The sequence below is a fragment of the Carcharhinus amblyrhynchos genome, chromosome 21 (genome assembly GCF_965287045.1).
Source record: "Carcharhinus amblyrhynchos chromosome 21, sCarAmb.v2.hapA, whole genome shotgun sequence".
Lineage (NCBI taxonomy): Eukaryota > Metazoa > Chordata > Chondrichthyes > Carcharhiniformes > Carcharhinidae > Carcharhinus > Carcharhinus amblyrhynchos.
In genome coordinates, this window is record NC_137344.1 from 50,247,119 (window position 1) to 50,264,945 (window position 17,827).

The following is a 17,827-nucleotide window of genomic DNA, read 5'->3' on the forward strand; positions in this document are numbered from 1 at the left end:
TCAAAAGACCAAAACCCAGCTGTCAATCAGAGCCAGGGGCGGGGCTATCTCTGAGCTGTCAATCAGAACCAGGGGCGGGGCTATCTCTGAGCTGTCAATCAGAGTAAAAAGTCTGACAACACCAGGTTTTAGTCCACATCATGACTGTCAATCAGAGCCAGCGTTTGTGGGCGTGGACACACCATGAGGGCGGTACCCGGCAGCAGCCAATGGGAGGCGCCGCTGAGGAGGCGCGGCGGTTAGTGGGCGGGGCGGGCGCTGTGATTGACAGCAGGGTGCCGCTGCTTCAGGCTGGCCGGGATGATGGCGGAATGTGCGCTTACCGGCCTGCTGCAGGAGACGCTGCAAGTTTTCACACGGACTTTCCCGGGCTACGAGCCGAGTGCTGTGGTCGCCGCTCCGGGAAGAGTCAACCTCATTGGGGAGCACACGGACTATAACCAGGGATTCGTACTGCCCATGGTGAGGGAAGGAGGTGGGAGAGGGGGTGAGGGGGAGGGGGTGGGGGAGAGAGGGGGGAGGAGGAGGCCGGGGGATGGGGGGGGGGGAGTTTTAGTCGCGGTGATTGTGAAGAGGAATTAATGGGAGGTTGGAGAAAGGGAGGATGTTTGCAAAATGATGGGGGTGGGAGAGATAGGGATTGGGGGGATGGAGGGAGTGATTGAGCATGATGAATGTTTGAGGGGATTGGAAGGGATGCAGGGGAGGGCAATGCTTGGTTGAATGAGGGTGTTGTGTAGGGGAATGGATGAGCTTGGTGCCAGTGAGGGAGTGAAGAGGGGTGGAAGGAGCATTGGAAGGGCTGAGGGGATTGTGCGACGAGGGGGCTGGGGTAGATGGAGGTAAGAAGTTGCAGTGGATGGGTGGAGTAAAAAGGGGGAAGCAGTTCTGAGACACTGTTGGTCGGAGAAGCTGAGGGCGAGGGAAGAGAGGTGAGCGTGAAAGAGAAGGTTGGAAAGGATGAGAAGTTTGGAGATGTTGCAGAGGATTGGAAGGTGGTACAGTCAGGGGTGAACCCCCTCCAGTTTCCTAACCACCAATATCACTAAAATAGAAGTGGTTTAGTATGTATTGGCTGATTATCGAATCTTGCTGTGTTTGGATTGTCTCTGGACTCCCTATTACACAAAATTATTTCTTGGCTAAAAAACGAAATAGGGTAAACCTCTTTGCCACATCCTGAGACTGTGAATTGTGCTACAGGAATCCACAAATTTGCTTCGACAAAAATGCGTGCAGGAGCTGAAGGAGGAAGGTTTTGTGGAGGATTGGTTTTTGAGTTAAGGGCTGAACATGAGAAGCAGCAGATTTGCAGCAGTAACCAGTAATAATCTGTTCATCCCTCAGGCTCTCCCGCTGGTCACAGTGGTGCTTGGGTGTCAGAGTACAGATGGGATCATCTCGTTACTTACCACAGCAAAAGAGGCAGACGAACCAAAGCATCTGGAATTTCCTGTGCCAACTGAATCAAACCCTCTGAGCCCGGGATTACCTCGCTGGGCTAACTATGTGAAGGGAGTTATTCAATATTACAGGGGTAGGACCACACATAATACCAATAGATAGCTAATATATTCAACTATGATTTGTTTTGATCTGCAAAGTCCAAAACTAGGAGCCATCAGTAAAAGATAGTCATTAATAACTTCAGTAGGAAATTCAGGAGAAACTACCTGGAACGTGGATAGAATATTGATCAATGCTACTAGGTGGTAAATATCATATGAGTCTTCAAGAGAAAGTTATGAGGATGAAAGAAATAGATGGCTATGTTGAAAGGATGGGATGAAGATGGAAGTTTGTATTGAGCCCAGACACTGGCATGGATCTGTTGGGCTGATGGTAAAGCAGAGAAGTGGGCCGTCCTATAATCTGACACACTCATCTCAAAGATTACAGTGCAACTAACTAAAATGTTTGTTCTCGTGTTGTATTTTCGCTCTTCATTCTTAACACAGTTGTTACGTGTGCTGAGATATACTGGTGTTATTACTCCAGTCCCCTGGCCAGGCTTGTCGGGCAGAAAGCATGAACTTGGATTTACGCAGCACCCTATCAGGCCTATGAGGCTTCATTTGCAATGAGTCACTTTGTGAGACAACTTGATCACTTAGTAAAATTAGGAGGCTAAAGCCAAAGGGATGATTGACCAGTTTATCTGACCTTCATGACATTAATAAATGTTGGCATTAAAAGTGCAATAATGGCCTCAGTGAATAACTACTGACAAAAGTTCACTAGTTTAAATGTTTCACAGCTTGAAAGCTGTTGGTTCTATTTCATACAAACAAGATTTAACACAGAGGGATCTTTGTTCTGAAACCCTCCATGGCCTTTCTGTAACCTCCTCCTCTGGCCCTATCATGGTCTCTTATTTAGGCCTCTCTGTCTCACTACCTTTCTCCTCATTTAAGACATTCCTTAAAATCTGTATTAATATCATGCCAGGCTCTGGTGCTTTTGAGAGAGGAGAGCTGGAAAGCATGTTAATGTGAATAATGAACATTTAGCAGGACTCAGAGGTTTGCAGCATAGAAACAGACCTTTGGCCTAACTTGTCCATGCTGCCCAGTTTTTACCATTAAGCTAGTCCCAATTGCCTGGGTTTGGTACATATTCCTCTATTCCAATCTTACCCATGGAACTGGCTAAGTGCTTTTTAAAAGACAAAATTGTACCTGCCTCGACTGCTCATCGCTAGTAGCATAATAACTATTAATCCTTTATACTTCATCTCTCCCCATGTCTTTCATTCTATTTACATTAACTACTTACGCCTCATACTTCTAACTCCCACAGTCTCTTGCATTGATGGTGTCAGTCCCTGACTGCTCTGTCTGAGAATGTGCTTTTCATAATCTTATGCTTGGAACACTAACCTCTGCAGACAGACATTTTCTGTCTCTGGTCCTCTGTATGAAGGCTATGAACAGATTTTTTTGTTTCTTGGCACTCTGGAGAATATTTGGGCTGCTCTTGCTTGAAAGAATGAAGCTTTTCAGATCATGTGACACTACAGTTGTGGCGAGTCTGCAGATTTTTATTGCTACAGTGAATGAGGTAGTAGATAATGCCTCATCCTTGAATGAATCAGATGGACAAAGGGGGAAAATTGTCTTGCTAATACCATCAAAATTTATTTTTCTGTTGGTAGTGGTTTAACTTGCACAATGTCTTTGCTGTGAATTTGCTCCGGGTGGCCCTGAATATCTATGGAACTTCATCAGAATGTATGCCTTCACCATTAACAATGAAATAAACATGCAGAAGCAGAGAAATTACATTTTATTATACATTTATAGTGTTATGTAAGATCTGTAGTAAGCACTTCGAATTGTTTGATCTCTAGATTTAACTGCAGATTCAATGATAGCAGGAATTTGTGTAGAATTACAGTGACAATAGTAAGAACTTTTGATTATGGTTCTTTATTGTACAAAATAATTGCTGCACCAGGTTCTTGGGTGTCACTGGTCTCTTCAGTAAGATTGAATAGATTTACATCTTTATCACCTTCAATAACGTGCTGATTCCTCGTGGCAGAGCTATCATCATCATCTCTACTGTCCTCACAAAGTAAAGCAAGGTTCAGGGTCATCTCGTGCGACATCAACATCAGTTGCATCTTGCTCATCATCCGCTTTCTATCTCTCCCGAAACAGAAAATGAAGTTCCAGAATGTTGTCTTGTGGTTTGTCACCTTCATCCTTGATATATCTGACTCCGTCTTCACCTAGCCTTTCCTTGAAGAGAGGTAAAAGGCTTATGATATCTTCCAATGGTTGTAGCGATGGAATTTCTTTGTTTGAAGGCTGACTTGCAGTGTTGTGAGTCATCTTGAATTTTTTTTGAAAAAACAACATGCAAAGTTATACAAACTTCTCTGTTCGATAAAGAACACTTGAGGAATGACATATCAACTATTGGTGAACTCTATACTAATATAACAAAATGTAGCAGTCATCTCTCCTCGCACTTTGAGTGGAATACCTCATGTACCATGAAGTTGAATGGTAGACAGTTGGAGAAATTCAGATTTCAGTCAGGATGAGATATGGAAAAGAATGGACACTTGCTTTTAGAACATATAGAACATAGAACACTAAGCACAAACAAGCCCTTCGGCCCACAAGTTGCACCGATCACATCTATACCTACCAAGCCATGGAACTATCTGTAACTTCCAATGCCATTAGATCCGATATACTCATCCAGAAGTCTTTTAAAAGACCCCAGCGAGTTCGCCTCTAACTTTTGTGTCAAGTTTAAAATTTGTTTCTCAGCCATTAACCATCTGCATACAAAAAACACTCTTGTGGCCCTGTCACTTCAGTATCACCTATTTCTTGAACACTTGTAGATCGGAATGGTCTGATTTAATATTTCCTGCTGCTGTTCCCTCTTGTGGCAGATACAGCATTCAGCATTAATAGCAGGACAGACTTCACACCACTAAGATATTTTGCTGCCACTGCTCTGACTGTGCCCTCTTCACATTGGCTCTTGTTTTCTGGCAGGTGCCTCGGTAGCCCTCTGGTTCAAAAATTGGATTGTGGTCTGCCCCCAAAAAGGCTCCTTACCCTGAATGAATAGCGCAGTTTGCTTGGGAAGTTCAGCCTGCCTGGTTAACCACTGCTTTGGAGAAAGTGAGATCTCTGGGCTGTAAGAACTCTGACAATGTTTCATCTATCACCCCCACTACATTTCTGAGCTCGCCCATCAATGTCTGTCATTCACTGTTATCTGCTTTGTGATGCAACTGTATCTGAGTTCCTGGCTACATGAGTTGAATGTCATTCAGTCTGTTAATATTGCACTGGGCTAAAGTAGGAATTAAAGGCTTTGAGTATTTGGTGATTTCTTCCCTTTGTCAACTTAAAATGTCATTGGCACAGCTATTGATTGCATTAAGAAGAACACTGAGCTGATCCTTACCTGGTTTCTGAGTGAGTCTGGAAGCTGTCCAGGATCAATTGAATTGGTGACACCAGTTTCACTCGTGTAGCTTGGTCAAGGCCCCCTAAGGATCGAGTGCTTGGCCAAGGTAAGAATTTCCCCTTGGCTCCATACATTTCCAATCGGCTGCCATGGGACAGTAGTGATTAGAACAAAGAAAATTACAGCGCAGGAACAGGCCTTTCGGCCCTCCAAACCTGCACCCAACTTAACTGAAACCTCCTACCCTTCTGGTGATCATATCCCTTTATTCCCATCCATTGATGTATTTGTCAAGAAGCCCTTTAAAACTCACTATCGTATCTGTTTCCACTACCTCCCCTGGCAATGAGTTCCAGGCACCCACCACCCTCTGTGTAAAAAGTCTGCCTCATACATCTCTAAACCTTGCGCCTCACACCTTAAACCTGTGCCCTCTAGTAATTGATTCTTCCACCCTGGGAAAGGCTTCTGACTATCCAAGTTGCTGTTGTGGGCTTTTCCTGACTGTGCTGTGCCAGGAGGACAGTTTTCACTTTTCTTGCCTTTATTGGTATTGACTGTGAACCTTAGTGAATGGTTTGCAGACTGCTACCGCCATGTGTTAGTATCATGCCCAGGCTCTGGGCACCTTTGACAGAGAGTTGGAAACGATTACAAATGATTGAATGTTTATTGGCTATTTACATTATTATAGAGACAGAGTTTACCGGGATTCTATTAGAACCTCCTTTTTTCCAGTTACCTGTGATCAGCCAGCACTGATGATGCAGTCTAGCTAATTGAGCCTTTCTACTACAAAACCTATCTCTTTGATCAAGATTTTCGTCGCCTATTCCAATATCTCCTTATGTACCTCAATGTCAAATTTTGTTTACTTCTCAAAGTTTTATTGCATTATAAGTGCCAGCTGATGTTGGTGATGAAGTTCAAATGTTTCCTGCACGTTTTTGAGGTGAAGATGAAGTTTCTGCTGTCTGGGTGAAAATGATTACACTGATTGTGGGTGTTGCTGACAGTGAGAGTGTTCAAACCTGCAGCTTGCAGCTTATTAACCATTCGGAAACTCCCAGCAATCAGTCTGCCTCCAGATACAGGCTTTACCTGGCATTAGGAGACAACTACAAACTGTAGATCTGAAATGTTACAAAGATACAATACCCATCTACTTGTCAATCTGTCTATCACTTGTTTTCTATCTCAGGTTCTGTAACCTGAGGTTAGTAGATATTTTCTGTATAATTTCTCATCATGGAGTGTTACCAGGTAGAATGTAATTAGCATTTTGAGGTACACCAGGGTCATTACTTGTAGTTTGGTAGATTTATTTAACTATACAGTATGGTTTTTATGAGTATTTTTCTTGGTCCTCTCACCAATATGGATTTTTTTTGTGTTGCACCTGGTAGCGGGCCCACTCCCTGGATTTAAGGCGGTGATGGCAAGTAACGTCCCAATAGGAGGAGGGCTGTCCAGTTCAGCATCTGTAGAAGTGGCTATGTACACCTTCCTACAGCAGATTTGCCCAGGTAAGTGAGGCAAGCTGCTTCTTAAAGGGAAAATGATTGCATCTCTGCTGTACCTCATTGCTTCTTCCTCTCCCTCAAAGATTTAATGAAGAAAGACTGTCTGGATTACTTGGTGCTGTCTGGCCCAGCTGTTGAATTTTCACAGTGGAGGCATTCAAATGGCTGTACAATTTCATTGCTTTGTGAATTTCCCTGGTGCCTAATCTACCCTGTTCGACAACAATCACAGAGCTGGAATGGTGATTGTCCCACGGTCTTGGTCTGATCACCCTACAGCCCTGGCCAGATAGTAGTCATGATACTAGGCTGGCAAGTTGGAAGCCAGAGGTTCAAATCCCACTAACACAAGTTGTTCAGTTTGCAGGTACATCATCCAAACTCCAGCTGCCCAAAGACTGGAATTGTCTGAAACTTGGACATTTTTTCTTTGGAGGTCTGGGCACATCCCCGGAATAGAGTAAGCACAGGATTGAAGAGGCCATTCCTGAGTTGATCCCAGAGGATGGCCTTTGACAATATTCCAGCAACAGTGCTGAAGACTTGTGCTCTACAACCTGCCACACTCCTAGTCAAGCTATTCCAGCACAACTACAGCACTGGCTTTTATCCAGCAATATGGAAAATTCCATAAAGAAAAGGACAAATCCAACCCAGTCAATTACTACCCCATCAGTCTACTCTTAGTCATGAAAGTGATGGAAGGGGGTCATCAACAAAGCTATCAAATGGCACTTGCTGAGCGGTAAGCTGCTCAATATGGTTTCTGCCAGACTCATTTGACTGCTGACCTAATTACAGCCTTAGTTCAAAGAGGGACAAAAGATCTGAACTGGTGAAGTGAGAGTGACTGCCCTTGACATCAGAGCAAAAAAGGTGTCAATTATGAGAAGGGAGGTGGTCAATGCAGGACTGAGGGTGTTGTACCTAAATGCACACAATAAACGGAACAAGGTAAATGAGCTTGTTGCGCACATTAAAATTGGCCTGTATGATGTGGGCATCACAGACACGTGGCTGCAAGGGGATCAGGGCTGGGATCTAAATATCCAAGGATATGTGTCCTATTGAAAGGATAGGCAATGGGCAAAAAAGGGTGGGATTGCACGGTTAGTAAGGAATTAAGTTAAATCAGTAGCAAGAAGCAACATAGGATCAGAAGGCACAGGATCTCTATGGGTAGAGTTGAGGAATTGCAAAGGTAAAAAGACCCTGTCATTCGTCTGAATACAGTAAAAAGTCTGACAACACCAGGTTTAAGTCCAACCGATTTATTTAATAGCAAACTCACAAGCTTTCAGGATTTGTCCCTTCATCAGGTGAATGGAGAGTTCTGGCCTCAGACAGAGCATATAAAGCACAGACAGTTTACAGATTACTGATTAGAATGCGAATCTTTACACCTAACCTGCTGTTCCAGTCCTAAAGTCCATATCCACATCATTTGTCTGAATCCCAGCGAAAACAACCCTAATCCAGACAATCATAACATCAATCCCACCATTCCTGGAATCAACCTGGTAAACCTTCACTGCACACTCTCGAAAGCAAGAACACCCTTCCTCAGAAAAGGAAACCAAAACTGCACACGCTCCTCTACGTGTGGCCTCACCAAGGCGCTATATAATTGCAACAACTCATTCCTGCTCCTGTAATCGAAACCTCTTGCAATGAAGACCAACATGCATTTGCTGCCTTTACTGCCTGCTGCAGCTGCATGCTTACCTTTTGAGTTTAAGAGCCGTGGGGTTATGCTGCAATTATACCGGACATTGGTGAGATCAGATTTGGAATATTGTGTTCAGTTCTGGTCACCTCACTATAAGAAGGATGTGGAAGCATTGGTGAGAGTGCAGAGGAGATTTACCAGGATGCTGCCTGGTTGGAGGATGGGTCTTATGAGGAAAGGTTGAGGGAGCTGGGGCTTTTCTCTTTGGACCAAAGGAGGATGAGAGGCAACTTTATAGAGGTTTATAAGATGATGAGAGGGATTGATAGAGTGGGCGTGCAGAGACTATTTCTTCGGTTGGATGTAGCTGTTACTAGAGGGCATAACTATAAGGTTCATGGTGGGAGATATAGGAGGGATGCCCAAGGTAGATTCTTTACTCAGGAGTGGTTGGGGTGTGGAATACACTGCCTGCTGTGATAGTGGAGTCAGACACTTTAGGAACTTTCAAGTGGTTATTGGATAGGCACATGGAACACTCCAGAATTATAAGGAGGGGATAACCCGATCTTGGGATTGGACATAGCTGAGTACGACATTGAGGGCCGAAGGGCCTGTACTGTGCTGTAATGTTCTATGTTTCTATGTTCTACGATAATCTCTTATCTAGGGTCATAGATAAGCTGCAGAGCTGGGCTGAGAGGTAGCAAATGGAGTTTAATGCGGAAAAGTGTGAGATGATTCACTTTGGTAAGAGTAACAGGAATACAGAATATAGAGCTAATGGAAGGACTCTCGGTACTGTCGACAAGCAGAGAGCTGTCGGTGTACATGTGCATAGATCCCTGAAAGTTGGCACCCAGGTTGATAAGGTTGTTAACACACCGTATGCCTTCTTAACTTTTATTGGTAGAGGGATTGAATTTTGGAGCCGTGAGATCATGTTGCAACTGTACAAAACTCTGGTGCGGCTGCACTTGGAGTATTGCGTACAGTTCTGGTCGCTGCATTATAAGAAAGATGTGGAAGCACTGGAAAGGGTGCAGAGGAGGTTTGCCAGGATGTTGCCTGGTATGGTGGGAAGGTCTTATGAGGAAAGGCTGAGGGACTTGAGGTTGTTTTCTTTAGAGGGAAGAAGGTTAAGAGGTGACCTAATTGAGGCATACAAGATGATCAGAGGATTAGATACAGTGGACAGTGAGAGCCTTTCACCTCAGATGGTGATGGCTAACACGAGGGGACATAGCTTTAAATTGAGGGGTGATAATTATAGGACAGATGTCAGAGGTAGGTTCTTTACTCAGAGGGTAGTAAAAGCGTGGAATGCCCTGCCTGCAGCAGTTGTGGACTCGCCAACTTTAAGGGTGTTCAAATGGTCAGTGGATAGGCATATGGATAACATTGAAATAGTTTAGGTTAGAGGGTCATTAGATTGGTTCCACTGGTCGGCGCAACATCGAGGGCCGAAGGGCCTGTACTGTGCTGTAATGTTCTATGTACAAATATACCACATCAACTGGCTCCCCCTTATCCACTGTACTAGTTACAACTTCAAAGAATTCCAGCAGATTTGTCAATGCTTCAGCTGGTAAAGGCAATCAATAAATAAGCTTCAGTCCAATTCCCGATCTATGTTAAATCAGCTCATCGCTGAAGGTGTTGTTATAGGAATGGGGACTCCTGACTATGGAGCAAACATTCGGTGGAGTGCTGTGCTGTGCCCTGATGTACATACATTTGTATTTCCAAGTAGATTCCTTCTAGGTGATGAACTGAATGCTTCTGTGGTAGGAAGTAAAATCCGATGGGGTAGTTTTTATGTGATGAGAAAACAAAGACAGCAGTAAACAAATATGAACGCAATTTATTTCCTTCTGCATCAAGGTTTGCTTAGTGAACTATCAGACAGAGCACATTTTTCCAAAGCCTGAGTAATAGGTAGTAACAGCTAGGGTTTTAGTGATGTGAATGATAGTTACTGCCTTTTAATATTTAACATTAACTTTCATGTAAAATGCACTGAAGTGAGATTGGAGAGAACAATCAGTCATACACACTGGGTAATCCCAATATGGGAAAATCTGAATTCAGCACTGAGGCTGCGAGCTTCTGGGTGTTGGACTTTGTAATTCAGTAAATCTGGCTGGCACATGAAAAGTTAATCACAAATGTGGCTGGAATTTTCTTTAAAACCCAACTAGTTCACAAATGTCCTTCTGGGAATGGACCCCCCTCTCATATGCTACACGTGACTCTAGGCCAACACTACAGTTGAATTTTAGTGCACTATACTTAGCCTTAATTACTCAGGCAGTTAGTGATGGACAAGTGGAATGGACTTTACCAATGGCAGCCATGTGCAAGTTTGCTGTGGGTGGGGAAAACAATGTTTCTTATCGTCTAGTTCAAAGGGAACTGCTTTAAACTCTGGCATTGGCTTTGGGGGGCAGGCCTGGCAAGTGTGGCACAATTTTGGAATGGTGGAGAAGGGATGTTGAAGATTGCAGTGATGTAGAATCTGTGAATGGGACGTATGTCACAGAGCAACATAGGAGCAGGAGTTAGCTATTGGCCCATCGAGCCTGCTCCACCATTCAAACTGATCGTGCCTGATTAACTACATCAATGCCAATGATGTAAGTATCCCCATAATCCTTGACTAATAAATAAACTTTCAAAAAGTTATTATACAGGAAGAGCACATCTTGGTGTGGGCAGCACAGTGCATATTCTGCAGCGCTAATGACCATGTTTCAAATTTCTGATCATCAGACGATGGGAATTTATTGGAAAAGGCCCTGGCCTGTCAGAAAGCTGAGCATACGTTTGCCGGCATGCCCTGTGGAATCATGGACCAGTTCATTTCGGTGATGGGGAAAAAGGATCACGCCTTGCTTATTGACTGCAGGTGAGGCAAGGAAGGAGTGTGCCCCTGCTGACAATGGTCTAATCTGTGTGGCTCAGATATCAGCTATGGCTCAGTGACAGTAATCTCATCCCTGAGTCAGAAGGTTTTGGCTTCAAACCCCTCTCTAGAAATTCTAGCGTAAAATCTAGGCTGACACACCAGTTTAGTACTGACGGAGCAGTGTACTGTTTGATTTTAGATATTAAACCAAGATTCTCTCTGCCCCCTCAGAAGGATGGCGGAGCTGGAAAGTTCTCCACGCTAATTTAAGATGGCTCCTGGATCGTCAGTTCCCCAGGAAACTCCTATCAGTCTGTCCTTGGCTGTCGGCTGCCATGCTCTTGCTGTTTCTCCTCCAAGCTCGTCTCTTACACGATTAAAGTTTCCCTGGCTGTAATAGTGGAAGTATTTTTACTCTAATGGCCAACACTTATGCTGCAACTATGGCTACACTTGACTTTCTTCACCAGACAATAGACCTTTTCTCAAATTTGGTTTCCAGATTCCTAGACTTCTCTAGACATCACGATGATGCATCTGCACTGGATATCCAGGATGATGTTCTCAGACTCAGCAGCTGTGCCTGTTGCTTCAGTTTAAAACTGATGTTGCCCACACACATACCTAATCCACCCACCCACACCTACACCCACACATCTTTATCTCCTGATGGGCCCTCTGATTTTAACTCTGGATTCCCTCCTATAGTCTTCTCTATTCCCAGCACACGCATACAACTGAAATTTTCACGAATTTGTTTGCCTCCATGTTTTGACTGCCATGCCACAGTCAAGTCCACTTATTCTAACTTATTTTTGATAGTTACATCTCTCCTTTAGTCTCTTTTTTCATTTCTCTCCTCTTAGATGCTCTGCAGTGTCAAGTTCTTTCCCAGTCCTGTGGAATTACTATTCATTTGTTTCAATCCCAGGTTTCACTCCCTCTTAAAAAAAGTCTAAAGCTTCCCTATCTGTCTCAGTGGGTCAATACTCTCTAACTCACTGCTTAAGAGCAGTAACTCCAACTGCCCCATCCTATGTCTCTCCTGGATGTCCCTTTCATTTATGCGCAAGACCCTTGCCATCCATTACCTCAGCGTGGATGATGGCACCAACACCAAGGCCTTTGTGGATACCTGGCTGAGGATGGTAACACCCTCTTTCTAAAAGAAGCCTCTTTATGTGGCTATAACTTTCACCACTTGCCCCATCTGGCACATTGCTATGGTGGGGTGGCTCTGATCACCAAATCACCCCTATTCTACCTCATTCCAGGATTCTTGCTCCTCATTCAAAATTCTTGTTAAATGCCATGAAAAATTTCTTCACTAATGTACCTTCACGGCTTTTCTCCTTCAGTCTCAGATCCAAGGTGATTTACAGGAATATTATCAAGCTAAATTGAGCAACAGGAGGAAATAATAAGTCAGATAACCAAAAGCTTAGTCACAGAGGTAAGGAGTGTCTTAAAGCAGACAGTAGACATGATTGCCAATGCTGGAGAGCTGTAAATTGGACGAGCATAGATATCTGAGTTTTGGGGTGGAGGTTAGAGAGGGAGGAGAGAGGCTGTGGGGGGATTTTAGAACAAGGATGAAAATCTTAAAATTTAATCCTGATTAAGCAATCAGCAAGCACAGTGATGACGAACAAACAGACTTGATGCGGGTTTTGATGTAGGGACTAAAGTTTCGGATGGTCTTAACATTGTGGAACGTAGAAGGTAGCAAATCAACCAGGCATACGTGGAACTAATTAGACCCAAGAGTGAGGGTTTCAGCAAAAGGGCAGCTATGGCAAAACTAGAGCGAGTACAGTAAAAAGCCTGACAACACCTGGTTTAAGTCCAGCCGATTTATTTGATAGTAAACTCATTATCAAATAAATCGGTTGGACTTAAACCGGGTGTTGTCAGACTTTTTACTGTGTTTACCCCAGTCCAACGCCGGCACATCCACATCACGAAATCTAGAGTGTTACAGAAGTAGCCGTAAGGAAGCATGGGAAGTGACAAAAGCAGCTGGAGAAATTGTCTCCTCCTTAATAACAAAGAAGTACAACTGGGTCTCAGGATGGGACATGCCAGATTTCATTCACTCAAGAACTAAACAGTACCAAAGTAATTTCAGATCTTGCAACTTATTAAATTAGTGAATGAGGGATTATCCAATAGGTAGAGCTGCAGGATTTTTAATAAGGCATTTAGAAAGTTCCACATGTGAGGCTTTTCTAAATGATTAATGTTCCTGACTGGAGCTTGGAGGTACAGTGATGTTCTGTGTATGGTTAGTTTCAATCACTCATTTTCTTTGTGTTTGATCTTTCATTCGTGAAAGCTCTGAGTCTGTCCCATTTCTTCCCGCAGACTATGTTGACCTCTAGTGGCAATGGAACCATGCTACAGTAAGAAGTCTCACAACACCAGGTTAAAATCCAACAGATTTATTTGGTAGCACAAGCCATAAGCTTTCAGAGCTCTGCTCCTTCACCACGTGAGTGGGATTTCAGTTCACAAACAGGGCATATAAAGACACAAACTCAATTTACAAAATAATGGTTGGAATGCGAATCTTTAGAAGTAATCAAGTCTTAAAGGTACAGACAATGTGAATGGAGAGAGGGTTAAGCATAGGTTAAAGAGATGTGTATTGTCGCCAGCCAGGGCAGTCGGTGAGATTTTGCAAGCTCAGGCAAGTCGTGGGGGTTACAGATAGTGTGACGTGAACCCAAGATCCTGGTTGAAACTGTCCTCGTGTGCGGAACGTGGCTATCAGTCTCTGCTCGGTGATTCTGCGTTGTTGTGTGATGTGAAGGCTGCCGTGAAGAATGCTTACTTGAAGATCAGAGGCTGGATGCCTGTGACCGCTGAAGTGTTCCCCAAAAAGAAGAGAACACTCTTGCCTGGTGATTGTGTTCTCCACTCAATTGTCTGTACCTTTAAGACTTTATTACCTGTAAAGACTCGCATTCCAACCATTATTTTGTAAATTGAGATGTGTCTTTGTATGCCCTGTTTGTGAACTGAAATCCCACTCACCGATGAAGGGCAGCACTCCGAAAGCTTGTGGCTTGTGCTACCAAATAAACCTGTTGGACTTTAACCTGGTGTTGTGAGACTTCTTACTGTGTTTACCCCAGTCCAGCACCAGCATCTCCACAACAATGCTGCAGAACAGGGATCTGGGTGTTCTTGTACATTAACATGCAGATATGTCAAGCAAGTAGTGTGCTAGTCTTTATAATAAAGAATTGGGGTATGCAAGTAAATCTTACTGCAGTCATCCAGGGCTTTGGTGAGAATTACAGTTTAGTCTTTGCTAAGGAAGGATATTGTTGTCTTAGAGGGAGTACAATGAAGGTTCATCAGACTAATCCCTGAGATGAGGGGATTTACCTGTGAGGAGAGATTTGGTAGACTAGGCCTTTAATCCTTAGAATTTAGCAGAATGAGCGGTAGATCTCATCTTAAAATGTCTGGGTAAATGTTTGGAGGATGTTTCCTCTGGCTAATGTGTCCAGAACTAGCCACAGTCTCAGAATAAAGGGTTGACAATTTAGGACTGAGATGAGACAAAGGTTCTGAATGTTTGGAATTCTGTACCTGAGACTACTGAGAATGATTTGATTTTTGGATACTAAGGGAATGGAGTGATATGCAGATGGGCTAGACAGTATTAGTTGTGGTGGAAGATCAGCATGATTGAGGAAAACGGCATCTGGATCCAATCTTGAATCCTATATCCCTAGTCGCCATACTCCGGCTCCTGTTTGGGTACATTGGCCGTGCTAAATTCTCCTTCAATGCACATAATAAGCGTGTCTTTCAGACTGTGGGAGGAAACTGGAGCATCCAGAGGAAACCCACGCAGACACGGGGGCAACATGCAAACTCTGCACAGTGACCCAAGCCAGGAATCTAACTCAGGTCCAGCAGTGCTTGCTACTGTGCTGCCTAAAATTTTCTCTGTTACTGGTGCCAGGCCTATATTTTGGTGCCAGGTCTATATTTCCCTGTTTTCTCTCTGCCTCCCTTTTTAAATAGTGGAGATATATTAGCTACCCTCCAATCTTTGTTTCCTGGCTGGCAACCAGTTTTCCATCCATCTCAGTACACTACTCCTAATCCCATGTGTTTTAATTGTACACGGTGCTTTGTGAAAAGCCTTCTGAAAGTCCAAATAATACATATCCACTGGTTCCCACGCATTAACTCTACTATTGCTCATCAAAGAATTCCAGTTGATTTCAATCATAGAATCCCTGCACTGCAAAAGGAGGCCATTCGACTTATCGAGTCTGCACTGACTCTCAGGCCCACATCTCGACTGCGCATTTACCATGGCTAATTCACTCAACCTTTGGACTGTGGGAAGAAACTCACGCAGACGTGGGGAGAACATGCAAACTCCCCACAATCACCCAAGCCAGAAATCGAACCTGGGTCCTTGACAGAGAGAGGCAGCAGTGTTAACTACTGTGCCACAGCTTTGTAAGGCATGATTTCCCATTCATTAGTCCATGCTGGTTCTGTCCGATTCTGTCACTGTTTTCCCAAATGCTCTGCTATAAAATTCTTGATAACAGAATCTAGAATTTCCACCACTACCGATATCAGGCTGACTGGTCAATAATTCCCTGTTTTCTCTCTGCCTCTGTTTTTAAATAGTGGAGATGTATTAGCTACCCTTTAATCTTTAGAAACTGTTCCCAAATTTATTGAATTTTGGAGGATGACCATCAATGCATCCACTGTTTCTAGGGCCATTTCCTTAAATACTCTGGGATGTAGATTATCAGGCCCTGGGGATTTCGGTCTTGAATCCCATCAATTTCCCCAACACCATTTCTCTATTCATACTTATTTCCTTCAGTTCCTCCCTCTCACTACACCCTGTGTTTCCCAGCACTTCTGGTACACTATTTGTGTTCTCCTTTGTGAAGACAGATCTAAAGTATATATTTCGTTGATCAGCTGTTTCTTTGTTATAAATTCTCCTGTTTATATCTGAAGGAAATTTTGTTTGTTTTCACCAATCTTTTTCTCCTTACATATCTATAGAAACCTTTATAGTCAGTTTTTATGTTCCCTGCACACTTATCCTTGTACTGCATTTTCTTCTCCTTAATCAATTGCTTCACCTCCCTTTGGTGAATTTTAAATTGCTCCCAATCTTCAGGTCTTTTGTTTTTTCGGACAGGAGTGGACAATTGTTGCAGTTCAGCCATCCGCTCCTTGCATTTTTGCCATTGCCTTTCCATAGTCATCCCTTTAAGTAATGCTTCCCAATCTATCATAGTTAATTCGTATCTCATACCATCATAATTTTCTTTATTAAGATTCAGGACACTAGTCTCAGAATCAACTATGTTACTCTGCATCTTTGCAGATGCAGTTACTCTGCATGTTTACTCCAGGAGTTCCTCCTGTATGGTATTGTGACTAATTTGATTTGCTCAATCTATATGGGTGATTAAAATCACCCATAATTACAGATGTTCCTTTATTGTTCACGTCTCTAATTTCCTGTTTAATGTCATTCCCAATATCACCACCACTTTGGGGGTCTATGTACAACCCCTACTAATGTTTTTTTCATACCTTGGAGTTTCTTTGCTCTATCCCTACAGATTCCACATTGTTGGAGTGAATAACCTTCCTCAATATGATAATTTCCTCTTTAACCAGCAATGCAACTCCACTGCCTTTACCTTCCTGTCTGTCCTTCCTAAATACTGAATACCCCTGGATGTTCAGTTCACATCCTTGTTCACTCTGCAATCATGTCTCCACAATCCCGACTATATTGTCGGGATATGGTCAAGATATATATCAGACAATATTATTCCCGTTTGCATCTATTTGTGTGATTTCGTCATCCACTTTATTGTGAATGCTCTACGTATTAAGGCATAAAGCCCCAAAGCTTGTCTTTTTAACACTACTTCTCCCAATTGCATTATTTTTCACAAAGATCCTGTCTGATACTGGCCCTTGATTTCTCTGCCTATCACTTTTCTTATTCCCTTTTCTGCCTCACAGTCCTTGATTCCCCTTCCTCTGACTGCTTTCGTACATTCCCATCTCCCTGCCATTTTAGTTTAAATCTCCCCCCACCATTCTAGCAAATATTCCCCCAAGAAAGCAGGCCTGGTCCTGCTTCTGTCCTGTTTATACTGGTCCCACCTCCCCCAGAACCAGTCCCAATGTTCCAGGAATCTGAAATCCTCTTCCTCGCACCATCCCTTCAGCCTGTGTTTCGACTCTGACTAGAAGGTGATACAGGTAGCAATCCTGAGATAACTAATTGAGATCCTAGTTTTCAACTTTCTTCCTAGCTCTCTATATTCTGCTTTTAGGACCACACTCCCTTTTTAACCTGTGACATTTGTACCAATATGTACAACAACTATTGGCTGTTTGCCCTCCCCTTCCGGAATGTCCGGTAGCTACCTAAGCCATCCTTGACCGTAGCATCAGGATGGCAATATACCATCCTGGAGTCACGTTTGAGGCCCCATGAGATTTCTGCACTACCTGCCTAGATTTCTTTCTCTGCCTAGTAGTCAGCCATTTCCTTCCTGCCTGTGGAGTCTGAACCTGCAGTGTGACCATCTCTCCGTATGTGCTATCCACGATACTGTCAGCCACACGGATGCTCCACCGTGTCCCTGCTACTGCTTCAGCTCCGAAACCCTGGCTTCCAAGAGCTGCAGCTGGAACTACTTCCTGCATTCATGCTGGTTCTGGGCATTGGAAATACTCCTGGCTCCTACATAGAACATGTGGAGC

At 43.6% G+C, this 17,827-nt stretch overlaps 1 protein-coding gene across 1 annotated transcript in view; it reads left to right on the forward strand.

Moving 5' to 3' along the window:
• Positions 1 to 283: 283 nt before the first annotated feature.
• galk1 (galactokinase 1) overlaps positions 284 to 17,827 on the forward strand; it is a 32,258-nt gene continuing 14,714 nt past the window's right edge. The window contains exons 1-4 of the mRNA XM_080209144.1: positions 284 to 462; positions 1,348 to 1,537; positions 6,345 to 6,464; positions 10,903 to 11,038. Coding sequence (XP_080065270.1) covers positions 301 to 462; positions 1,348 to 1,537; positions 6,345 to 6,464; positions 10,903 to 11,038 — 608 coding nt within the window. The 5' untranslated portion in view covers positions 284 to 300. The remainder of the gene's footprint in view (positions 463 to 1,347; positions 1,538 to 6,344; positions 6,465 to 10,902; positions 11,039 to 17,827) is intronic.